This window comes from Brassica rapa, chromosome A07 (genome assembly GCF_000309985.2).
Source record: "Brassica rapa cultivar Chiifu-401-42 chromosome A07, CAAS_Brap_v3.01, whole genome shotgun sequence".
Taxonomy (NCBI): Eukaryota; Viridiplantae; Streptophyta; class Magnoliopsida; order Brassicales; family Brassicaceae; genus Brassica; species Brassica rapa.
This window is the reverse complement of record NC_024801.2, coordinates 17,135,080-17,159,989: the sequence shown is the minus strand read 5'-3', so window position 1 is coordinate 17,159,989 and position 24,910 is coordinate 17,135,080. Positions and strand designations below refer to the sequence as shown.

The 24,910-nt window shown below is 32.7% G+C and overlaps 6 protein-coding genes and 1 long non-coding RNA gene across 13 annotated transcripts; 4 read left to right on the top strand and 3 right to left on the bottom strand.

Moving 5' to 3' along the window:
* Positions 1-80: 80 nt before the first annotated feature.
* Positions 81-4,014, top strand: LOC103850237 (GDSL esterase/lipase At5g41890). 2 transcript variants are annotated; one of them, XM_033274590.1, is made up of 5 exons: positions 81-1,424; positions 2,547-2,677; positions 2,850-3,092; positions 3,376-3,637; positions 3,719-4,014. In XM_033274590.1, exons 1-5 carry the CDS (start codon positions 1,172-1,174, stop codon positions 3,943-3,945), a joined length of 1,116 nt encoding a protein of 371 aa, XP_033130481.1. In that variant the 5' UTR covers positions 81-1,171; the 3' UTR covers positions 3,946-4,014. The 2 variants fall into 2 exon arrangements, with proteins under 2 accessions (XP_033130481.1, XP_009125205.1); XM_009126957.3 differs by having other exon boundaries at positions 3,713-4,013.
* LOC103850238 (DNA primase small subunit) lies at positions 3,951-7,215 on the bottom strand. 4 transcript variants are annotated; one of them, XM_009126958.3, is made up of 16 exons: positions 6,872-7,215; positions 6,749-6,799; positions 6,481-6,656; positions 6,325-6,402; positions 6,116-6,227; positions 5,814-5,898; positions 5,684-5,735; positions 5,528-5,589; positions 5,335-5,450; positions 5,119-5,243; positions 4,981-5,049; positions 4,852-4,909; positions 4,680-4,753; positions 4,511-4,574; positions 4,344-4,423; positions 3,951-4,228 (listed from the first exon to the last, which is right to left on the bottom strand). In XM_009126958.3, the coding sequence occupies exons 1-16, from the start codon at positions 6,984-6,986 to the stop codon at positions 4,166-4,168; spliced, it is 1,380 nt and encodes a 459-aa protein (XP_009125206.1). In that variant the 5' UTR covers positions 6,987-7,215; the 3' UTR covers positions 3,951-4,165. The 4 variants fall into 4 exon arrangements, with proteins under 4 accessions (XP_009125206.1, XP_033130478.1, XP_033130479.1 ...); XM_033274587.1 differs by having other exon boundaries at positions 4,344-4,417; XM_033274588.1 differs by having other exon boundaries at positions 4,520-4,574.
* Positions 7,216-7,267: 52 nt separating this feature from the next.
* LOC103850234 (probable polygalacturonase) lies at positions 7,268-9,192 on the top strand. The gene is made up of 5 exons (XM_009126954.3): positions 7,268-7,750; positions 7,880-8,000; positions 8,075-8,249; positions 8,320-8,390; positions 8,466-9,192. The coding sequence occupies exons 1-5, from the start codon at positions 7,412-7,414 to the stop codon at positions 9,101-9,103; spliced, it is 1,344 nt and encodes a 447-aa protein (XP_009125202.1). The 5' UTR covers positions 7,268-7,411; the 3' UTR covers positions 9,104-9,192.
* LOC103850235 lies at positions 9,165-10,124 on the bottom strand. Its single transcript, XM_009126955.3, has one exon. The coding sequence runs from the start codon at positions 9,958-9,960 to the stop codon at positions 9,367-9,369; it is 594 nt and encodes a 197-aa protein (XP_009125203.1). The 5' UTR covers positions 9,961-10,124; the 3' UTR covers positions 9,165-9,366.
* LOC103850236 (KAT8 regulatory NSL complex subunit 3) lies at positions 9,777-13,628 on the top strand. 3 transcript variants are annotated; one of them, XM_009126956.3, is made up of 7 exons: positions 9,777-9,990; positions 11,188-11,363; positions 11,429-11,490; positions 11,589-11,724; positions 11,800-11,872; positions 11,958-12,023; positions 12,129-13,628. In XM_009126956.3, exons 2-7 carry the CDS (start codon positions 11,221-11,223, stop codon positions 12,339-12,341), a joined length of 693 nt encoding a protein of 230 aa, XP_009125204.1. In that variant the 5' UTR covers positions 9,777-9,990; positions 11,188-11,220; the 3' UTR covers positions 12,342-13,628. The 3 variants fall into 3 exon arrangements, with proteins under 3 accessions (XP_009125204.1, XP_033130483.1, XP_033130482.1); XM_033274592.1 differs by having other exon boundaries at positions 11,589-11,872; positions 12,129-12,384; positions 12,417-13,628; XM_033274591.1 differs by having other exon boundaries at positions 11,589-11,872.
* A 1,921-nt stretch (positions 13,629-15,549) lies between these two features.
* Positions 15,550-21,768, top strand: LOC117126492. Its single transcript, XR_004449094.1, has 2 exons — positions 15,550-17,744; positions 19,308-21,768. It is a non-coding gene; the product is annotated as an uncharacterized LOC117126492 (long non-coding RNA).
* A 259-nt stretch (positions 21,769-22,027) lies between these two features.
* LOC103850232 lies at positions 22,028-23,771 on the bottom strand. The gene is made up of 2 exons (XM_009126953.3): positions 23,280-23,771; positions 22,028-22,787 (listed from the first exon to the last, which is right to left on the bottom strand). The coding sequence occupies exons 1-2, from the start codon at positions 23,527-23,529 to the stop codon at positions 22,180-22,182; spliced, it is 858 nt and encodes a 285-aa protein (XP_009125201.1). The 5' UTR covers positions 23,530-23,771; the 3' UTR covers positions 22,028-22,179.
* Between the last annotated feature and the right edge of the window lie 1,139 nt (positions 23,772-24,910).

Sequence of the window (24,910 nt, the reverse complement as noted above, 5' to 3'; positions counted from 1 at the left end):
TTTTAACATATTTTAAAAAAAATTATGATTAAATTTTAACATATTTGTAAAATAAGAAAAAAGACAAATCTATAAAAGATATCCACTTATAGAATTAAAAAAATAGCTAAAAATAATTATTTGATTTATCTGTGATTAAGATAACTAAATTTTACAATTAATGATTTATAAGAAATATTTATGAAAAGTAAAAATGTTTCATTCTCCAAGTACATTAAAATATTTTCAAATGAAGTAATTTTCTACCTTAATTGTATATTAGCATTTTCCGTTATTTCTTAATAGAAATAATTTTTAAGCGCTAACTGTTCATAATAATAAAAATATAAAAAATAAAAATAAAAATTAAAAATATTAAAAATAATTTTATAAAGTTTAAATGTAGTTAGTCAAACTGTTAGTGCAAATAGCAAATAATAATAATAATAGTGATTTTGCTTACATTTATTATTCTTAAATTATTTATACTGTTTATAAAGTTAAATTAATAATTTTGAACATACACATGATTTAATCTAGTATAATTATAATATTTTATTTAAAAATGAGTGATAATATAAAACTAAAATTAAATTAGTCTATCATGTGGATGAGTGAGGACGCGTCGTGTTATTGCTTTTCCAGTTTCATGTTCTTAAAATGTGTTTCTTTGTTTTGTATATCTTATGTAAACTGTTGACCCAAATTGATACTTATAAAATGTAGGCATTAAAAAAACAAATGCGCATCCGCGAAATATGAAGAAGTATCATATGTGTGGTCGATACATCACATGTGCAATTAATAAAACTGCAACATCGTTGTCTTTGAAATTATTCACCAGTCCATCTAAATGGCAGCCCGGCCTATAGTTTGCTGTCCTATTATAGATCATTATGTTAATGTATTTATTTATACCTCATATTATTCCTGAGCTTTACAGTAACTTTATGAAATTTCAAGAGTCAATTATGCATATGCACTCAAGACTCAAGAGAAATCAATGTTTGTGTTACTTGACCAGCAAATTAAGTAATAGGATACGTAGAAGAACCATGTGCAATCTTTTGAACAAGTCCTAATGTTACATACGTAAGCAAGAAGAATGGTTCAAAAGTCCTAACTTTATTTAACCAAAACAGTATATATCAGTATATTGGCAAAGATTCGACCAAAGCAAAAAAGAAATAAAATGGAGATCACATGTAGTTTTCCTCACAAGCTTTTCAACCTCACTCTTCTTCTTTGGGTATCACATCTTCAGGCTACTGATCAATCTTTCACAAATTTCATATTTGGAGACTCACTGGTAGATGTTGGAAACAACAATTATCTCTTCACATTGTCAAAAGCTGATTCTTCTCCCTACGGCATCGACTTCATACCTTCTAATGGCCAACCCACCGGAAGATTCACTAATGGTCGGACCATTTCTGATATTGTAGGTATGTCTCTTTATTAATTCAGTAATATTTATACTATGTTTTATATGAATTGACAAAAATACTCTTTTTAAAAATTTAAAATATTGAATTGATTATTGAACTTATGTTCTATGTTGCATTTTTATGTTTGTTTAAAGTAGAAATAAAATATACTAATATTTAGTTATTTACAATCTTCTCTTTCTTTTTGGATGACAAGATAATCTTTCCTAAGCAAAATATTTATAGCAAAACAACATTTATTGTGTAACCGGAGAAAATATTAAAAAGTAGTTAGTACTTTGATTAGATATAAATGTGATGTAAAGGTTAGTTACAGCAATTTAATATAACAGGACCCTCATTTACAAACAAAACACACTTAAAGTCAACGATTGATAGATAAGTTGACTCGTTTTATAGATGTCAAAATCAGCATCGAGTAGTTAGAGCAACTTCAATGGGGGTTCTTGCTCTTAGGTTCTTAAATTACATATACATACATGTATATATTATATATACATATATAATTGTGGGGTTCTAAGCTTTACGAAAAAGCTTTACTTTTGGTTGGATTTCCCGTAAAGCTTAGAACTCCACAATTACATACGTATATATAATATATGCATGTATATATATGTCTTTTAAGAACCCAAGAGCAAAAACTCCCATTGATGTTGCTTTTAGACAGACGAATTGAAAACAATAGTAATGTAAAAAGTGTGTAAGGTTGAAGAATTAAAAGATGCTAATCTCATAAATGCAACTACCATTTGGAATATCTTAAAAATGTTAAAATAACATTTTTTTTATACAAACAATATCATTTTAGAATTTCAATATATTTTGATCCAGTTTAATACTAATTGTAAACTGCATTGATCTTGTAAATAATTATATTTATCTCAAATAATATTAGTCAAAAGAATGTAATTATTAAATATATAAATGCATTCCAATAATTTTTTTAATATGTGTGAAAAATATCAAAGTGACATTTTTTAAGAAATGGAAGGAGTATGATTTTGAGTGGCTGTCTCTTGAATCATTTAACGGTGGCTTTTGAAAATTTAGATGATGCTAATTAATCTGCAACTAATTCTCTTACGTAATCACTGATTTGAAAAAAAAAAAAAAAAACAGGTGAAGCCTTGGGAGCAGAATCAGCACCAACTCCTTATCTTGAACCAAACACTGAGGTTAACACAATTCATAGTGGGATCAATTATGCTTCTGGTTCGGCTGGAATCTTTGACGACACCGGTCTTTTGTTCGTAAGCTCCCCATATACAGTAGTTCAAATGTCGTTTTAAAGTGTCTAGTTATAATCCCTAATAAATACAATAATATTATTTAATACTCAATTTACATAGAAAATAACAGACATAATATGTAACTATAGATATAGTGACTGTTGAGAACAACAAACTTTTTGGTTTCTGACAGATAGGGAGGGTTCCGTTGAGAGAACAAGTGAGTTATTTTGAGAAAAGTAGAGACTATATGGTAAGAATGATTGGTGAAAATGGTACGAAAGAGATGTTGAAGAAGTCAATGTTCACAATCACAATTGGGTCCAATGATATATTAAATTACATCCAACCATCCATACCTTTCTTCTCTCAAGACAAGCTCCCCATTGGTGTCTTACAAGACTCCATGGTCTTTCATTTAACCACACACCTTAAGGTAGTAAAAGATAGTACTTTGTGTAGATACATAATGCATGAAGTGTCAAGCAATTATTATGGAATTATTGTCTTTTGTTACCACTTGCGTCCACTAGTTAATTCGTAGTAAAGTTATATAAAGAATTCAATGGTGTCAGACCAAATTTTTATGTTCGCGTGAAGTTTAAAATATTTTTACTTAATTCGAATTTTCAGAAATATTTTTGTTAACTTGCAAAACCAAATGCAGAGGGCGCACGATCTAAGACATATTAACTGTGTCAAGTCCCATGTGTTCGCAGCGTTTGCATGAATTAGGAGCAAGAAAGTTCGTGGTGGTCGGAGTGGGACCACTCGGTTGCATACCATTTGCTCGTGCCTTGAACTTGATACCAGCTGGAAAATGCTCTGACCAAGTCAACCAAATAGTCCGTGGCTATAACATGAAGCTTAGACATTCTCTCACGACATTGAATAGTGAGTTAGGATATCACAACACTACATTTGTCTACGCCAACTCTTACGACCTCTTCTTGAAACTGGTTTTGAGCTATCGTCAATTTGGTAAGACTTTAGTTGTCTAGTAACGAAATGTTTTTGTTTTATTAAGACTCCTACTGAAATGTTTTTGTTTGGAAGGGTTAGAGAACGCGGACAAGCCTTGTTGTGGGGGCTACTTTCCACCCTTTACTTGCTTCAAGGGATCGAACCAGAACTCAAGCCAAGCAGCATGTGAGGACCGGTCCAAATTTGTGTTTTGGGACGCGTACCACCCAACCGAAGCTGCCAATCTCATTGTTGCCAAAGCACTTCTTGATGGGGACCAAACTGTGGCTACACCTTTTAACATTCGTTACCTTAACCATCTTTAATCATTAATGTAAAATCTTTTTGTGTAATTCATAACCATATAAATAAACTCAGTCACATCAATAAGCTATTATTTTCTTAGGAAACGTAGCAACAAGAGATGGACTATTCTCCGGATAGATTCTAAAACTTAATGAAGACTACAAACTAAACTGATAGAAAGCGAAACTTAGACCAAATAACCGGACTGTTAACGACCGAAGTAAACTCAATACACCAGAGTTACCAGCTGAATGAATCCTTAGACTTGCCAATTTTGGTTTTGTATGAACTCTCTATTTCTTCCTGCAGGCAATTCATTAAACATATCAATATCACTCTTCCAACAGATGCATCAAAGCCTTTCTGAATATTTTTGGATATAATCATGGGGGAGAATTTAGAGAAATGAGAGATCTACCTTGCACGATTTTAGTAAGGGTTCTAGGAATGAGGATCTGAAGAACTTGATTGATTTCCCTAGTAAGCTTGTATCTGTATCTGGCAGGTGTTAAAAAATACAACAGAAGTTATTTATGCTAGCTAGTAAAGGCTTAATCCGAACAGTGATTGTAATTAAGAACGTACCATCATCATCATCATCATCATCCACATCCATTTTGGAGCCTCCTGAGTTGATTTCTTCTATTAGCTGTCAATCATAAAACCAAATGAAATATATTAGTGAATTATGATGATCCAATTCAGTATCCACACACCTCTTTAACGTATCATATTTTGTCTATTATTTTAGTACCTGTGAAAGTGTAGGAACTGCCAATGGATCAAACTCATCGCAGTTATTAGGGTCGATAGGAACACATACACGACCTGAAAATTCACAAGACATTTCTTCTTTAATGAAACATGACTCTGTGTATCAATTGGTGTGATTAATATAATATATTCAAGAATCAAACGGGAGGGACCTGTTTTTGGATGGACACAGAAAGGTGCTTTAAGCAAATGGTTCATTTGTTTTGAGACCTGTAATTAAACAAGTAACCATACTTAACGGAGGCTTTAATAAGATTGTAGCATAGATTAATAAAACAAACCTCCAAATCAATACGAGGATATGTAAAGGTGAAGACAATTTCTTCGACGCACATACGCAGTGTTGGAGCCTGAAACATTGGATACAGGGTTTAACGGGGTAAACGCTGAGAGAAACACAAGTAAAGACAATAACAAACCTTGTGTTTCTTGGATTGGAGGGTGTTTTTAAGCTGCTCCCACCTAACAAGGCTGATGGCTTCTTCTGATAGAGATGATCTATTAGCAGATTTCTCCCACTTTTCTCTCAGCTCTGATTGAATATCTGTCATGAATATGTAGACCGTTGTAAGTCATGAAACTTTGGTTAGGACCTTGAGTAAGCTGACAAAGATACATCATGACACTTTCCATACCTTCATCTGAAATCATCTCAAGTATCTTGTCATACTTGTCTTTGGTAGAGAATATACTTTGATTTGCTTGTAACTCACCCTCAAAGAAACCCTTGAGGAAATCCACATACGATCTCCTGTGAAAAAGGGCCCGGATGAAATTAGAAAGGATATTGAAATCAGAAAGGTGTGATGGAGGAGGAGGAACACTTACGCAAGGAAGGGATGAAGAGAATAACCCATAAGAGCGACTTTTCTTGCATTGTTCTCATTTCCCTGTTGTCACATAAAAGAAAAACAGTAATTAAACTTTAAAAGAGAATTTCACAAAAACAAAACAAGCAATTTAGTTAGATATTGAGAAAGCAACCTTATAAACACGGAAGTATTCAGCAACTGCTGATCTTTGTTCATTAGTCATCCTGCAGAATTTCATTTCATAAAACAGAAGATAATATGAAGAAACTGATTCATAACAAATGAGCAGTAGTTGTTTTTACCTGCGAGCTTTAGGATCACAAACCCAACAGTGAACTCCACGGCGACCACTGAAGACCCAGAGAATATGTTTGAAACCAAAATCCTCTGCAAAGAGACCAAATAAAAAAAAAATATATAGGTTGCTAGATGTTCGTCCAATACATTTAGTGTTCCACATTGCCAAACACCATCAGTGAAGTTCTAAACGGTAAAGAAAGATAGCAAACTAATTCCCAAGATATACTAACGTTCCAAAAACTCATAGGAGATGGAAAAATTCAAGAACAGTAAACAAATGGTAGTTGAAAGTGTGTGATGATACCTTTGAGGGAAGTATGAATGACTTTGATAGCAACAGTCATCAAAGGCCAACATTTGGAGCAAACATCAGCTCCAGAGCAACAGTATCTAACGTCGTCATAATCTGTTATATCCTGAGAAAAAACACACAATACAATTCGAGTCAAAATACAAAAGAATAAACATCAAAACAAGAAAATTTCATTAGAGAAGAAAATTTAGAAAACTGACGATATCAAAGACCAACTCCCTCTCCACAGGAGTGAACACATTGGTACCAGTTTGAGAATAGGCATGCCTCTTGTCAGGCTGCAAGAGCAAAAGAAAACTCAAATAAAAAATGGTTACTAAAAGCACACAGCTGAAGAAGAAGAAGGGGGAGCTCACATCAACGCTATAGACAGCGCCAATATCAATCTTGTAAGGAAAACATGATTTGATAGCGTGTTCCAAAGATGAAACAGACTTGAAGGACTTGTAGCGCAGATAAACATCGTTCTCAAGTGTAAAAGAGAATTCTCTTCGACCAAAGTAGTATTCATCGCAACCAGGATGTTTCCCATCTATTACAACCAGCATCAGCATGGTCTTATTATTAGTATTAGTATGGCTTTCAAAGTAAGTGTAAGAGAAAAAAAAAAACACAAGCACATACCGTGTCCGTAAGAAAGCCATTTGTGAATATCAGTGTAAGGAAATAGATTTCCTGCATTCAATAATTAAATAAGCATTACTTGAGAGCACCAATAGATTTTGAATAAGATCATTGCAAACTTGCCGTAGTAAATTCGGAGGTAATGAACATTGAAAAAATCTTCTGGTTTTGGGTTAGTGATTTGCGGTGCATCGATCATCGTATCATCTCCTCTCCTTTCTGCCTCTTCTCTCACCATCTTTCTAGTAAAATCTTCTGGTTTTGGGTTCTGTGCTCTGTTTCTGTGAATTTTTTTTTTTTTTTGATTCACAGAAACAGAGCACAGAACGCTTAGCAAGTAGCGGGAAAGTGGAGACAAATTAGGGAAAAATTGGCGGGACAATTTATAATGGGCTTTGAATATTTGGGCCCGTTTATGATTAATTGATATATATTAAAACCCGAAGAAGATTCGAAAACCATTTTAGGAAAGGTAGGTCAAAACCGTAATTTAGCTGACTTCTCTGCTTTCCTCTTTGGCATTACTCTCCCAGCAGATTTCTTGGTGGAGTAAGTTAATGACGTTTCTCTAAGATCAGATTCCTTCGAACTCTTTCTCCCCTTTTATTCCTTTTTCTCCTTCACTCTCTACACACAACTGTCTCATTAGTAAGAACCACAGCAATGGGAATCTCTCGACTTCCGATCTCTGTTTTCGTATTCTTTTTGCTCTCCGCTCACCACCATCTCTCCCTCGGAGATCCCATCACTTGCTCCGGTATAGTTCCGATGAAGCACAGGAGCCAGATGCTGTCGATTTCTGACTTTGGCGCTGTCGGTGACGGCACCACCTTGAACACCAATGCCTTCAACGCCGCCATTGATCGGATACGAAACGCCAAAAACGTTAGCGTGGGAACGCTTCTCTACGTGCCACGTGGCGTTTATTTGACTCAGAGCTTCAACCTTACCAGTCACATGACTCTTTACCTCGCCCATGGTGCAGTCATCAAAGCCCTTCAGGTGATTGGTTTTAGGCTTTGGATTATATGATGTGATGATTTTTAACAGTGGAAATGTCTGTCTGTGATTCCATTTGAGATTCATATCACCATAGAATGCATTATTTATACAGATGTTTTGATTGTTCAGGATACGGAGAAATGGCCTTTGATAGATCCTTTGCCTTCTTATGGCAGAGGAAGGGAGCGCCCTGGTCAAAGGTATATTAGCTTTATCCATGGAGACGGACTCACCGATGTTGTTATTACAGGTTTGTTTCGGAGTTTACTTTGTATCTCATCCTGCAATCAGATTATCTGTTTGTGTTAATGTGTGTCTGCTTAGGCAAAAATGGGACCATTGACGGTGCTGGAGAACCTTGGTGGAACATGTGGAGACATGGAACTCTAAAATTCACCAGACCGGGTCTCGTCGAATTCAAGAATTCAACTGACATCCTTATCTCTCATGTTGTTCTTCAGAACTCCCCTTTCTGGACTCTCCATCCTGTTTACTGCAGGTTCTCTTCTCTCACTAAAACAAAACCATCTCTTGAACTCACTAATTAGCATCTCTCTTTTTTCTCACAGTGGTGTTGTAGTTCATCACGTTACCATCCTCGCTCCAACTGATTCCCCAAACACCGATGGGATTGATCCAGGTCCCCATTCCACTTAATTTACATCTGTTACGTTTCAAATCATTAACTTGTGTGCTCACTCACTCATTGCTACAGATTCGAGCTCTAACGTGTGTATAGAAGACTCCTACATATCCACTGGCGACGACCTTGTAGCCGTGAAGAGCGGTTGGGACGAGTATGGCATTGCCTACAACCGTCCAAGCCGTGACATCACCATCCGACGCATCACCGGATCTTCCCCATTTGCCGGTATAGCCATCGGAAGCGAAACATCTGGCGGAATCCAGAATGTCACGGTGGAAAACATCACTTTGTACAATTCCGGAATCGGCGTTCATATCAAGACAAACATTGGCCGAGGAGGAAGCATCCAGGGGATCACAGTCTCGGGGGTTCACCTGGAGAAAGTTCGGACCGGGATTAAGATCTCTGGCGACACAGGAGATCACCCGGATGATAAATTCAACGTGTCGGCTCTCCCTGTCGTACGAGGCATAACGATCAAGAACGTCTGGGGAATCAAGGTGGAGCGTGCTGGCATGGTTCAGGGATTGAAAGATGCACCTTTCACCAACCTCTGCTTCTCCAATGTTACATTCACTGGAACAAAAGGTTCTCCCATATGGAAATGCTCAGATGTAGTTGGAGCCGCCGAGAAAGTCAACCCCACGGCTTGCCCTGAGCTGACCTCAACCTCCCAACAAGGCGGTTACTGCGAAAACCAAGCATAATAATATAATATGTACTCCAAAAGCGTAATGTAATTTAAGTTATTCTTCGTCACCACCTTCATGCTTCTGCAATCAATTTAATTTAACTATAGGATTAAGCTTTTACAGAATCACATACAGTATTATACTAGACAAAATCAGCTTCATCTCATATGGAAGCTGTCAGAGAAAAAAACATATAGAAGCTAAGCCCGTATATAAGAGGGCTTTACTTTATTGTATCTTTACTAGATTTAAAGAACAAACTAGAGTCTTCTTCTTGTTCAGACCAAATGGTTTAGAAACTTGCGAATCTTTGTCCTGAACACACTCTCTCTTTCACCTTCTCCTTCTTCTTTGCGCTTCATCAAAGTCACAGTAATCTTCATGCTGGAGCCATCCTCCTCCTCGAGATGGTGTTTCGCCTCCTCCACCGCGATGGGACCGACAAACATCTTGATGGTCGGAATATCCACGACTATGCTGTCTAACGAACGATCTAGACCTGTCGTCTTTTCTTCTTCACCGGAGATGATCATGTCGTTGCCGTAAGGGATCTGGAGGCCTCGTCCAAACATCCCGTGTCGACGGTGGTGGCACGGACGGCGGTTGAAAGTCAAGGGACGTCTAGGGAAGTGACGATTGATTGGATGGAAATTCATGAAATTGACCGGTACAGTGATCTCATCGGAAGATGTTAGTTCGGGTCCTGATGATCCGGATTCGGGAAAGGTTGTTGGGTTTGTAGTAAACGGGTCGGAGTCGGCAGATAAAGTGTTATGGCTATCGGCGATGATTTCATTTTCGGGCTTGGAGGCAACGACGGAGAGAGCCAACGTGAATAAGAGAACGGTGACGGTAACGGCGAGCTTGGCCATTGTTGAAATTATGCAAAAAGTCTAAAATGGGTAATAATATCTTTTATTAATTGCGTGTGGAGATAGTTTATAGACTTATGAACGGTGTTACTATCATTTGAAGTTTTCTTCGGGACCCATTTTCGTGGAAATTATTTTCTAAAACTGACATATCGATAAAAATAGTTTTTTTCTTTCCCTTGGTTGGTTTAGAATTCCGAAATAATTAAATCATCATTAACTCTGGTTTATTAATTGAGATTCTTAGTTTCGTTTAAGAGCATCTCCAATGTAAAACTTCATTTTATGCTCTCAAATGAAATAAAAGTGAAAATATAGTAAAATTATTTCAGCCCTCTTCTATTTTCTACTCCATAATGGAGTGATGAACAAAACAGAAATAGATTACTCCATTTATGGAATAAATTTCATTATAGAGTGAGATATGGAGTTGGGTTGGAGTATTCCTTACTCCATATTCAATTTTACTCCATTTAAAGGAAAAAAAAAGAGTGAGGATGGAGATGCCTTAAGATACGGTTCTTAGTTCTTTTATATGAAAAATTAAAAACCATCTCTTCAATAATAGATATAATAACACCATGCACGATTTCATAGGTAGGTTTTTGAATTTTTTTTGTCTGTTAAAAAAATAATAATTAAAAGGGAATCAATTGTGTGTCGCCAAATGTCAGTAGAACCCGCGAACAGTTCAAAAACCACCTAAGATTCGGTCCTTACAGAAGAGGAAGAAGATGCAGTTTTTAAAAGTGAGTGAGATCCACTGATTTTTTTAATTATTCTTTTGCTAAAACCCATGGGTAAGAGCCAGGGTAATGGTGTTCTAAGAACCGTTTTTAGCCGAAAATTGTAAAAAAAAAAAAAAAAAAAGATTATCAAATCATAAATTAAGAACTCCGGCTAAAAAACCATGATTAATCATGCTCTCATGAACCAAACTATAATATTCCTTTGAATAGTAATCAATCTAATATATTTTCTTTTGTCAGCATCTATCTTACAAAATTTTACCTTTTCCACACAAACTATGTTAACTTTATTTATTTAATTTTTGGTAATTTTTTAAAAACATCATTTATTTTATTTTTTAGTTTAAATATACAATAAAAAATTTATTCCTTTCCACATTTGTAGCCTTTTGGGCCTATATATTTGTTGGCCCAATTATAACTCTCTCAAACAGTCTTAATTGCGCGCGAAAGTTAAATGATTTTCCCCATTCTTTAGGGTTTCTGAGATTTCCAGCAGGTTTCATCATCAATGGAAGCTTCAAATAAAAGAAGAAGGGAAGCTGAAGAGTTATGTTTCGCTGATGAAGAATCAGAGATTTCATCTTCTTCTTTGCCGGTAGTCATATTTGCTCACGGTGCCGGAGCTCCCTCTTCTTCCGACTGGATGATTCGGTACGCGTTTGTGTACTTCTTTGGACACACAGAATTGTCTTAATTTTTCTTCTGTTTTGGCTTAGATGGAAGGATAAGCTAAAGAAGAGCTTATCAGCCGTTGAAGTTATCACATTTGATTACCCTTGTCAGTGAATTCTGTACTTTTTTTTTATAATAATAATGATAATATTTGTGGTCTTGATAGAAACTTAAGTGTGAATTTTGAAATTTCTGGGTAGATAGATATTGCTGGAGGGAAAAGAAGAGTTCCTCCAAAAGCTGAAAAGCTCGTTCAATTTCATTTAGATCTTGTCAAAGAAACTGCTGCTAAGTTCCCTGGTCATCCTTTGATATTGGCTGGTAAATCAATGGGTTCAAGGTATATCTCCTTCTCTCTCATACTCTGTTTACAAACCCTTTTTAAAATATTGAATGTGATTTTATCCTTTTGCAGAGTAAGCTGCATGGTAGCCGTGGATGAAGATATTCCGGTTTCAGCTGTTATATGCTTGGGATATCCACTTAAGGTTATGTTTCTACATTTCTTTTTCCCCTGTGATTATCTGATTGATAAATGGAAGGGATCTTTACATCGTTTTGTTAAATCTTTAGGGCATGAAAGGTGCAATAAGAGATGAAACCTTGTTGAAAATGGAAATCCCTGTGATGTTTGTGCAGGTATCTTTTATATGCATATTAAGTTTTACATGACTATTCTCTAGGGGGTTGTACATGATTGTTAATGGATCTCTGGATTATGTTGTTTTTCTTTGTATCAAAAAGGGTAGCAAAGATCCTATGTGTCCACTGGATAAGCTCCAAGCTGTTTGCAACAAAATGAAAGCTGTGACTGAAGTGCATGTCATCGATGGTGGAGATCACTCCTTCAAGATTGGGAAGAAGCACCTTGAAGCAAAGGGTTTGACACAAGATCTAGTTGAAGATGTCGCTCTGCAAGCAATTGCAGCTTTTGTCTCCAAGTCTCTTGCTTTCTGAAAAGTCATAATAGTAACCGCTTTACAGATTTGTAAACCAAGCAATTGCAGATCAATTTTTTTTTTAATGTGTTAAATTTTTTCAACTCAAAAGCTTTTCTTACAATAGATGCATCGTTTGACTAATTTCCTATCAGCTAAACAACTTTAAAACAGATAACAGAAAAGAATAAAGGAGAATGAAGAGTTCTGTGTCAATGAATGTTGCGTATTTGGTCAAGATCTAGTATCCACTTACGTTTGTCCCCTTATTTTTTACAGAACAGATACCTGCAAGCGTTTCTGTTGTGCAATGTTAATTATTGACTTGATGGAACCAAATAAATAACTTCTGAAGTGCTGATAGACTGACTACATTTGGTTGGTCATGCCCAGTACATGAGCTTCTTAATTCCAACTCATAATTGGCTGATGTAATGCCATCAGTTTATTAGTGCGGTTATGATTTATGAGGTGTCCTTAACTCAGCAACACGCTTGGCTTATTTCTCTTCTCTCTGTATCTTGGTTTGCGACACCAAACTCATTTCTTTTCTTTTCTTTTTTTGAAAGAAACACTCAGCCTCCATTACAGATGGAATGCCAACGTTAGCATGGAAGTCTTTTTTACGTGGCGCCTCATGGTGTGTATTTGACTTTAAGAGTTTCAACCTTAGGAGTAATATAACATGACTCTTTTCCTCACCGTTACCAAAGCCGTCCAGGTAATGATTACTGACAGAGAAATCACATATTTGTTTGAAATTAAATCCTCTTGAGATACTTGATTCAGTAATTATGTGGTTCTGGATCCTTTGCCGTGAGCGCCCTCGACGAAGGTATATTGGCTTTTATTCATAAAGACGGACACAGTTGATGTTACAAGATTGTAAATAGAGCTGGGAATTTGAATCATTACCGGCTCGCCCCGTTTGACATGCCCGCGGCATGGGTTGAGTGATTTGAAAAAATGATTTGCGGATGCAGGTCGAATGTTTTCTAAGAGGACGGGTCAGCCAAATTATACCCACTAACCCACAAAAAAAGAGATTTTTAATAAAAAACTATTTTTAAGAAAATTTAAAAATTGTTTAATTTTAAATATAAATAGATTTTTTATTATTTTTATTAATAAACATATTTTAAATAATAATTTTATTATTATTAATATTATATGCGGGTCTAGCCGTTTAAGCGGGGCGGTGCATGTTTTCTACTTTTTTGCGAGTCAAACAAGTCAAATTTTATGAATAAAAAAATCACTCAACCTACGGATTAGCAGGTCAAGAGGGACAGGTTTGATCCGCGACCCAACACTAATTGTAAATCATTTTTAGAGTAAACTATTGGAGTGAAAAAAAGTACTAGCTAAGATGCACCTGAGTAATTCAAATCAAGCTGAAAATATATAAGTTGAAGTAAAGTAACTGTATTTGTCTTTTTGTGAATTTATAGAGCAAATTTGTTCTCCCTATTTTTAGAGTAAAAGTTTACTCCAGTTCATTTATTTCTCTTCACACTCATTTTACACCAAAATTTTTACTCCTAGTTATTCTACTTTTACCAATCTCACTCTGTGTATCAGGTTAAATGTCCAAGTGTATATCAGGTTACAGAACCCATTTCGTGTATCTGTAGTTGTAGACTGACGGATCCTTGTGGCCTTAACTACCCAAAAATAATCAGATAAATCTATTTGTGTGCAATGATGGTGATTAACAAGCACCGACAATAAACAGAACTATCTGCTGAAGTTGATGGATGATCTGAAATTAAACAAAACAAGAGCAGTTAAATTAAGAATATCTGAAACATAATTGTAATACCAATTGTCTTCCCATTATTTAATGTTTTTAATTTCTTTTTCTTAAACATATCTTTTACCAGTAAAAATTATACATATTATAGTTTGACTTCACGTTCGTGCATATATTTTTTACATTTTATAAATGTATAACTTTGATATTATCATAAATATTTTAAATATATGATTACATTTTAGTTATATATATTGTATACTTCTATAATCTTATTTTTAGACTTCTTACTCAATATTATTAATATACGATTATTTGTCTAATATATTTTACATTTTTGTTAATTATTATTACTTACAAATATATTTTTGATTTTGGTGAAATAAGTTCATATTCTGAAATAATCAAATAGACATTTTAAAAATATATATATATATATATATATATATTTAAAAAATTCGACAGTTTTTATACAATACATTTTTATAATCTTTTTAGTTATAATACATAAAAAAAATCAGGATAATTCATATTTCCATGATGTGTTTTAAAAATATACTTTAACATCGATCATTTTAGTATTTTGTGATATTTTATAAATAAATAAATTATTATATCTAAATAATACAGCCATATTATTTTAATAACTTCTATACATAGTCGCATATATTATATTATTTATTAAATTTTATCGATATAGAATATTTTTGGATATTATGGTATTAATTTTTCTGATTTTTTATTATTAAATTTAAATTTCAAAATATTATATTATTTTTGATTTTTGCAACATAGTTTTTCTTGCATTTCATTTCAAAAAATTATACTCTAGCATCTATAGTTTAGTATTTTGTAAAATTTAGAATATATTTTTTGAACATTTATTTTCAAAATTGTACATTTGGTCAAGAGAAATTTAGAAAATTACACAACTAGTTTTGAGTTTGAAAGATTATATGACCTTTGATTTTTTTTCACTAAATTAATCAATATTTTATTGAAAAATATTTAAAGTTTTTAAAAATATTTTTTATATATTTTCTCAAAATATTTTTGTTAGAATCAGAATAAAAATTATGTTTATTACTAAAATGATTTATCATTAATATCTTTAATGAATTAATTTAAATTTAAAAGTTTTATAATAGCATATTTTGTAAATAATACCTGACTTAAAGGTTAGTTATATATTATTTATTATGTATATAATATTTTTAGATAATATATTGTTATGAGTTTTACAATAAACAAAAATATTATATACAGTTGTAGATATAAAATTTTAGAATATGTTAATATTGTTATTTTTTATAAATATTAAATATTTTACGGATTTAAATTCGTTTTCATGGTAAATTATAATTTATTTAAATGAAATCATTTATAAAATAAAATAGGTTAATTCATCAATCCAATATAACTTTATAATATTTATTTCATATAGCACTTTTATTTTAATGTAATATAGACTATAATTATAAATTTTATAAAAATATCATAGTTTTTTAATAAAATTTGAATTAACATTAATTTATGATAATGTTATATTACAAATTAAGTAATTATGAAATAAATTGATGAATTAATTTATTAAAGTATTTAAAAAATCAATAATATTTTGCAAGATTTTGTTTTCAATAAATTTTGTTATAACTAAAAATAAAATTTAAACTGATCATTTAAATTGATTTATTATTATTATCATTATTAAGGTTTTCTAAACACATAATATATTCTATTGATTAATGTAAATTATCAAATAAATCATATTAAATAACTAATTAATATTTAACCACACAACTTAAGGTAACAAGAATTACATTATATCCATAAATAATACAAAAAGTGTCAAGCAGATGGTTTTACTATGGATTTTATGGTCAGAAAGTATCATAGTACTCCGGTATCAGTAAATGTCAAGATTATAAATAATTCAATGGTGTTACAATAATCAACACATGTTTTGGTGCATATAAATAGAGAACACATATTTATATTGTGTACATTGATAACCCAGAACATATGTTTTCTGGCCAAATAGGTTATTTTTGACAATAAATAAAACAAATGAGTTCTTGTTTAAAACAAATTCAAGATCTTAAATTTTGAAAAGCTCAAGAGAAATGTCTATGGATTACTACATAGTACTAATTACTAAATGATATTATAAATTATAACATTGGACTTCTCATATCCATAGCTCGTAGTTTCAAAACAAACAAAAACTATAATCTATTTATATATTTAGTCATACACACAGATAAGGCTAAGAGTGGAAAACATATATTAAACGGTTCTCACAACTAGGCCTAGGATTTATTATCCGAAATCCAGATTCGATCCGAGATCCGCTCCAGATTCGTTCCGAAAATAGGATATCCGGGGTGCCCGGATCGAAATCCAGATAGTAAAATCTTGGATCCGTACAAACCAAATCCGGATCCGTATTTTTAAAATACATTAAATTTTTAAATTTTATTAATATTAATATTTGATATATTAATATTTATACATGAATTAATCTTATAGTATTATATTTTAGTTTTTACAATATTATAAACATATAAATATATTTATAAATATTTAATTTATGTATTATATTAAAAAAATTAGTATTTTTTGTTTAAAAATTTATTTTTAATTATTTTAACGGATCCAGATCTGGATCCGTCCCAAGGCTACTCACAACTAGTGGAGAATCCACATCATAATTTTAAATTTTCCATTCAATAAAATTATTTATCTAGTTACACTTAACGGATGAGACACCATAAATAGTAAGGCAGTTCTTTATTATGAAGAAAAGTGAAGAACCACAGTGATCAAAGTACACTTGCTATGCGGTGTTTTAAGTGGTTCTTGTATTATACTTTAGTTATTTTAAATTCAATTATAAATTAATATATACTACACGTTCAACTAAAAACTAAAATTCAGCTATGAATTAATACATACTATATATCTTATTATTTGACATTATACTTTATTTTCTTGACAATGTGTAATTTTCTTTCAGAAAAAATAAAATATTTAAAATTGATTATTTATAATTATTTTAAAGCATAAAAAGTACATATATATATATATATATCTATATTATTTTAAAGCTAAACATATTATATATATATATGTTTAAATTATTTTTATTAAATTTTGAAAAGTATTTATACTTATTGAAATTATTTTTTATTTATAAAGTATTATTAAAATAACTCTTTTTAATTATGAAAATAAATAGCAATATAAAATTTTATGTAAATTATTTTAAATTTATACAAGTAATTTGAAGAGTTATTAACATAAATAGACACAATATGTCTTTTTATTACATAGGAGAGCACAATGTGCTACTAAGGTACTTTCTAGTGGTTGAATACATGTTTGTTCTCCATAAAGCAAACTAAGTGTGGGTATTTGGGTAATTAGACATTTTCATTCTAGTTGGGCTGGTTAGGGAATTTAAATTTTAATTTTTTTAGGTTTCAGGTAGTGGACGTGAAACAGATGTAAAATTGAGTTTTTAGTTTTGCACAAACCTGTAAAAAAAATAAAACGCCGTAGGAGAAGACAGAGACCGCAATTTCCGACGGAGCGACGAATGAGATTTCTCATGGACAGAGAAGATGATGTCATCGCGAAATAGGAGAGTTTCAAAGGGCAAAGCGAAAGGTAACATCTGTTAGGGGATTAGGGTTTCGATTTTGGGATTTCGATTCTGGGATTTCGATTTTTAGATTAGGGATTTGGATTTGGAATTTTGATTTTGAGATTAAGGGTGTATTTTGAGATTTTACCCAAGACCCTCGATGTGAGGTTATACTTTTCAAAGTTTGGGGATTAGGGTTTCAATTCTGTGATTTTAATTTTGGGATTGTGGTTTCGGATTTGAGATTTCTATGATGATAATGCAATGGGGGAAAAGGTCGAAGCTTGTTGCTAGTTTTGGTGTTTTGAAAAAAATGTGGTGGGGTGTACACTAACAAGTAGGGCTGTTCAATATGGTAAAACCGAACCGTACCGAACCGAACCGAACCGAAATAGACAATATGGTTTGGTTTTGGTATATACCATATAAACCGAATGGATATAATTTTATAAAAACCGTAGGATTTGGATATGGTTTGGTATATAACCGATTAAACCGAATAAACCGAACAAAACCGATTAAAAGTAGAAACATGTAAATATGTATCAATTTTATAACAATACATGAAAATCTATTTGTTACATAAGTTAAATTTGTGTTAATAACTATTACCATAATTTTATAGTAATAAAAACCTTAATTTGTAAAACACTTGAACTATAACTAATACATCGCAATTCAGACATCTTATTTTCTAAGTCTTTTTTGATCTTTTTGATTTATTTTAGTCTTCACTAAATTAATATGAAGATTATAAATTTGATGGACAATAATTAATGGAAAATTTTCAATTGAATAAGCATGACTTTAATGAACACTAAATATGGAAGAGTGAAAAAACTTTTCTTTCATGTATTTGTTTTGTTTCATATTTTTATTTTCAAAATTTCAAGCTTTGATTTTAGCTATAGATTTGATTATTTTATTTGATGGTAGAAGCATTTTTACTTTTTTGTTCATTTATTTGAACATGTAATATATTTTTAATAAATGACTGTGTTGACAATATGACTCTAAAATTCATATAATATGATCTCAAACAAAATAATTATGTTTTTTTGGTATAAAACCGAATAAACCGAAAACCGACAGTATATAAACCGAACCGAACCGAAGTAAATATGGATTTAGAATGGTAGTTATATTTTACTAACCGAAATACCGAAAACCGAAAAAAACCGAACCGAAACCGAACCGATATCCGGATTGAACACCCCTACTAACAAGTGTGTACATATGAACAACCAACATAGTGTATATGTGTACACGCGTGTATATGTACAATTTGTGGATATATTCGTGAGGGGAAGTGAGGGGGCTGCAATTGTGTACATGTGTACACGCGTGTATCCCCAACTCGTTGGGTTTTTCTGGGTGGATTTGTGGATGTATTCCTAAGGGGGCTGCAATATCTCCATTATCTTAGTTCTTATTGTGTTTCAGGGGCTTACAGGTGTTGGATTTCGTATTTTGGTGTAAAATTCCGATCTAGGGTTTCTGTGTAGGGGAAGTGATTTGGGTTCCCTGGTTTATGGTTCAGATTATTGAGATTTCTAATACTCTCTTGTGTTGCTTGTGTCTTTCAGAGATAGCGGAACCACATGAAGGAGCAGTCACGGTTGTTTGCGACAGACATATACCCAAGCAAAAGGCACAATTGTAATTCATTGTTGGAGTATCTTCTTATGGTAAGGGGTGTGCTTGAAAGGACATAAGAGATGGAGAAGCTTCTGGGCTTGTGCTTTGTCCACCTGTTTAGGCTAAAAACAAAAAGGGTAGTATTTTTTTGGGGTGGGGGTGGGGTTGTACATATTGCATAGTAAAGTATTCACATGTACACATAATTTCCATTAAGTGCATATTATTAACTATCCACATATACATTGTTTCGAGGAACAACATTGGTTTATAATGTACACTAGCTATCAACAAACGTTCACATGTACACAAATGTGAAGGTGGTTGTGTACGGGGGTATATAGGTATGTCCAAAAAGAAGAAGGATGGAGGTGAGTGAATGCGCAATCGTAGAAGAAGGTCTGGTGTATATATGATTCACTACAGTCAGATTGTTCGAGGATGATGTTTTGATTTGGATAGAACATATGTGTATTTTTGTTTTGTGTATACAAATTGTAGCTTGTAGCTTGGCATTGTTGTACACGTGGACAGCTCGTAGCTCCATGATGTACAGTTGACATAGTTGTACACGTGGACAACTTGTAGCTTAGTGTGATTCTGAAAATCTAACTCCGTAGGAAACTGTAAGAACTGTGATTGTGTAATTTTGTTACCAATTTTCCACATCTCATAGAACTAGGCAGTAGAAACATGGTTAATATAATGTAGTTGATGGGAAGAGCGTACATGTGTACGGTTGAGGCAGTGTAGGGGGTGTATAGATAGATGAGGTTTCTAAACCAGCGTAACCAAGTTAGACAAAATGTCCAGAATAGAAATCCGCGACTTGATTAAAGTTTGTGGGCTAAAAGTAAAGTCAATACATATTAAAGAAATTTATTCCATTCGCCAACGATAACCATACAGTGAGCCGTCCGCCATGGAAGATACCTACAAGAAATGAAAGGGTTTTTGTTCAAAGAGTTAAAAACTTGGAGTTACAGTAAACGACATTAACAAAACAAGGTTAATTAGCTCACAAACCACAACTTATGATCCAATAATCAGGTTTTGATTTCTGATGAATTATCTTGTTAACTTTGTGGGTGATGAAGATTGAAGAGGTAAGAGACAAGAATGACAGGGGGAAAGAAGATGGTGAATTGTAGAATTTGATCTGGACCGTCAGAAATAAGAAGTAGATCTAGCGGTGGTTGTTAAAAGTTAGATATGTGTCTTGTCCAGATTTGTAATATTAAATCTCAGCCTTTGGCAATAAAGGAAGATCGACGGTTGGGAATAAATCCCGCCAAAAGAATCAGTAGGAAGAAGCTTTATATTTGGTATGTAACGAAAAAGGAAAATGCTTAGTTAGGATCCAACACTAGTTGTTAGAGAAAGTGTGTCTGTATAACAATGTGTCCCAAGGTGTAATTAAAAGAAGGAAAGTGTCTTAGAGTGTAAATCTTTCTAATTTGAACCACTTTTTTGTCTATTTCCACCACTTAAGCGTAACTTTTGAACCACTAGATTAATTTGTACACATTTGATAGATCCACTTGATCTATTAATAGACCTGCTTGATCTGATAGATCCGTGACGTTTGATCAGATTTTTTCATTCCGAGTCTAAATCAGTCATGGAGGAGACAGGTACGTTATTGAAGACGTTGCATTTAAACCAGGATGTGTGTTTGTATCTACCCTCCATTTATTAGAAACCATTTTAACTAACGTATCCTTGAAAGCACCTTCTTCGTCTTGTGCATACTCACCACCAATTTTGTAATCATGATTCGTAAATTCTGAACTCTCAAGTTTACATGTCATACCTAGAAATTTATAGCAAATTGAATAATTAATGTTGGCACGACGGATAATACACGCATACATAATGTGAACCCAAACCTAATTGTTCGTCCTCATCCCCAACATGAAAATGACTCATTAAATATTCATTGTTAATAAATACTAATATATGAGTGTAATTTCATCACATGATTTTTCAATAACATATATTAGGCGGATTTGAGTATTGATTGTAATACACCGATAACAAAAAGTTACACATTATAGACTACATGATATTCTTGTACAGTTGTACGTGATATAATGGATCATGCATTTGCCTTATTTATAGGCAGATTGTTGTTTGTTTATTTATTTATATTATTTAATGTATATGATATAATATTGCTAGTGTTAAATTCATACTTATTGTACAGAATGAAGTATGGGTACGGGGAAATTGCCATATATAATATATAACTTGATTAAACACAAAAATATATTCCAATTTAAATCAAATGCAAAACTAACTCAAAAGACTAGTAAAATTACAAGTAACTTTTTATGATTAAACAAAAAACATAATGTAATTTTATGAATATAACCGTTGAAAGTCTTCTCGCGGCTCTGTAAGTCTTAAGACAGAAAACTTGTATATTGTAGATCTTAAAAATAATTTATAAATTTTAATAAAAATATTTTGATGAGAAAAAAAATTTAAATCATATAATTATAAATAATTTAATTATAAATATTTTAACTTTTTATTTTGAGTCATATTAAAAAAAAAACTTAAATAAAATGCCCGCACAGAACGCGACTCCAAACCTAATCTCCGGTCCTCATCTTTAACGTATTCATATTCAAGGTAGATAGATCCAAACTAAACGGTTACGATAGGTAGGCTGCATCATAAATTCATTAGATGTTGACATTCACATACGTCCAACACGATTATTAACTTTTTCCAAAATGTTTTCTTAAAGAAAAACACTCTAATATCACATAACATACATATCAAATATACGACTTAGATAGTAAATATTATTAATCATGCACATGATATACCAGCGACTCGACTCGCCGGGAATCTCTCGGACACGGTTTTCCTAACAAGAGAGTTAATCTCCGGGCCCACTTCTTTCTCTGTTGACTCTGGAATAGTGGTCAACGATCCTGACTTGTCATAAACGACGTAGTATCGATCTCTATCGCCGACGCCGTCGTGACCGGCCCCTTTGTAGACCGGCGAAGAAGGAGTGCTTGAGGACGAGGACAGAGTTTGGTGATGTTTTGGTCTGAACACTGATTTCAAGAATCTCTGAAGAGAACGAGAGATCTTGTTCGAATGTTTCTTGTTTCCGGAGGAGGAACAAGAAGTAACCGGCGGAGGAGGAAGAGGAGATTCCGGCGAGAGCGAGTTAAGAAGAGGTAGACGGCGGTCGGGGAGGTGAGACATGGACATAGTTCTGGCGGAGGAAGCAGATATAGCTGAGTCGAGTTGCCGTTTGAACGAGTTGAGCTCGAAAGAGTCGTAAAGAGAGCTACCACAGTCCCACACGTGTGAACTAGCCTTCTTGTGTTTCATCATGTTATTATTCTCTTTCTTCTTCTCTTCTTGCTTTTGGGTGTTTTCTGCGTTCTGGCTCGAATCTCTGTCTGCAAAATATGTGAGTTCATAAAACGGCATATATATATGGGTTTATTACACAAACACGTATATATTCCAGACCAATATAATAAATTAATGACTGATTTAAGCTATATGATCTATGTGTACACAATCATTTCGTAATATATAAATTTAATGGGACAAATTAGGAAAGCGAAACAAAAGTTGAAAAAATTGCCAAAATTTATAAATTTCGTAAATATTTAAAACAACAATTCCTAAAATTTGGTAAAAAGACATATTTCTGAGGCTTTCATATTTATGCCCAAAATTGTTATGTGAATTTAATTTTGCTGGTTCTATATATATAGCCTAATGAAGAAAAAAAAACATAGAAACACAAAATTTCCCCCTAAGATATCAATAAAAAAAATTCCGTTATTGCCTAAAATTTTGATAGTATATGACTTTGTTCCATGTATGAATTAGTCAAACGAGGATAAAAGATAAACTGAAGGAACAAAAGATTGGTAACTTACCATTTTCCAACTTTTCTATCATCTCAAGCGATGTTGATCTTGAGTCACTTTTAGATAGATCTTGTTTTGTTTCATCTGAGTTTTGTCTTAAACCCTCCTCCATGGTCGTCATAGCTCCTTGATCTTTAGTAATCTCTTCAGCTGCAGCTTGACCAATCAGCATACACTCTTTCATCTTCTTCATATCATCTTCCACTTTAGTTGCTATAAGCTCTGACTCTAAGGCTTTTGGTTTGACTTTGATCTCCATCTTTATATTTGTCGTGCCAAACAGAAGAAAATAAACGCAGATAGATCTACCCCAAATCTTTTAAGTTTACAATAATAACTATGGAAAATAGAAACCTCTGAATTGTAACTTTTGGGTGGCTGTTACATAATACAGATTGAGCGAGATAGTGAGAGGAAAACCAAAAAGAAAGTGGGTGCTTATAGGTGCTGAATAATGAATGATATTTATGAGCTTCATAGTCTGTTTATCTCTTTACATGAAGATAGTGATTGTTAATTAAAGACTAACTCACACGATATGAAGTTCTTAGTTGGGAACATGCTAATTTTCTCTATGTTTTGGCATATAAGTTTTGGAATTTTTACCCTATTTTTCACAAAGTTGCGGTTAATCCTAAAAAGCTATTTACATAAATTACATGAAGTGTTCAGGTTCAGATCTATTAATGCTGAAATCTATCAACTGATTGAACTGAAGGTAATTTCGAAGGTCAGAAAATTTAATCCATTTTTATTTTAATTAAGAGTAACTGAAAGATAAATTTGACTCTCAAGCTCGACTAGTTGAATGGATGATTAAAAAATCAGTAAATGATGACGAAAGTGAGAACAAGATCATACATCTTTACGCGTGTCCGAGTTTCATGGAATTTTCACGTGGATATAATATGATCGATATCTACTATATTACTTGATTATCTTTTTTTTTTGTAACACATTACCTGATGATCATAAGTCATAACTTATTTTTATATGTTATTAGTATATATCACTAATATATGAAATTCTTGCGTATTCTTAATAATCATACCTTTCATATATGACTTCCTAGCTGTTTATATATTTTTACGCAACATAGTATATGTTTGTAGTATAACCTATGTCGCATAGAAACTCTATAAAAATCTGTTTCACGTTTCAGAATCGGAATCTCTCAGAAATTCGCGGAAACGCATTTGAAATTCGTTTCTTAAAAAATTTAGTTTGGAAACTTGCGTTTCTATTTTGGAAACTCGCGTTTTTGGTTTAGAAACGCTAGAACTTTCCAATTGGTTATGACTTGTTGTTATAATTTTTATTTTAGTTAAACTAATAAATATCTAAATGCTGGGGTTTTGTTATTTTTAATTTTAAATATGACTTTAATGTTTAATGAAAGTTTGTTTTATTTTTGTATATAATTAAATAGAATGGCTATTTGTTTATTTGTATTTTAAGATATACTAAACATAACTAAAATAAATATATATATATATATATATATTTTTTTTTTTTTATTTATAGGCATTTTTAAAACGTTTCCAAAGCAAAAAAAATTCAAAAATTTGTACGCTTCTGCGTATATGTTTCTGTTGCCATGCAACCTAGAGTATAACTATATATAGTGTTCCAATAATAAC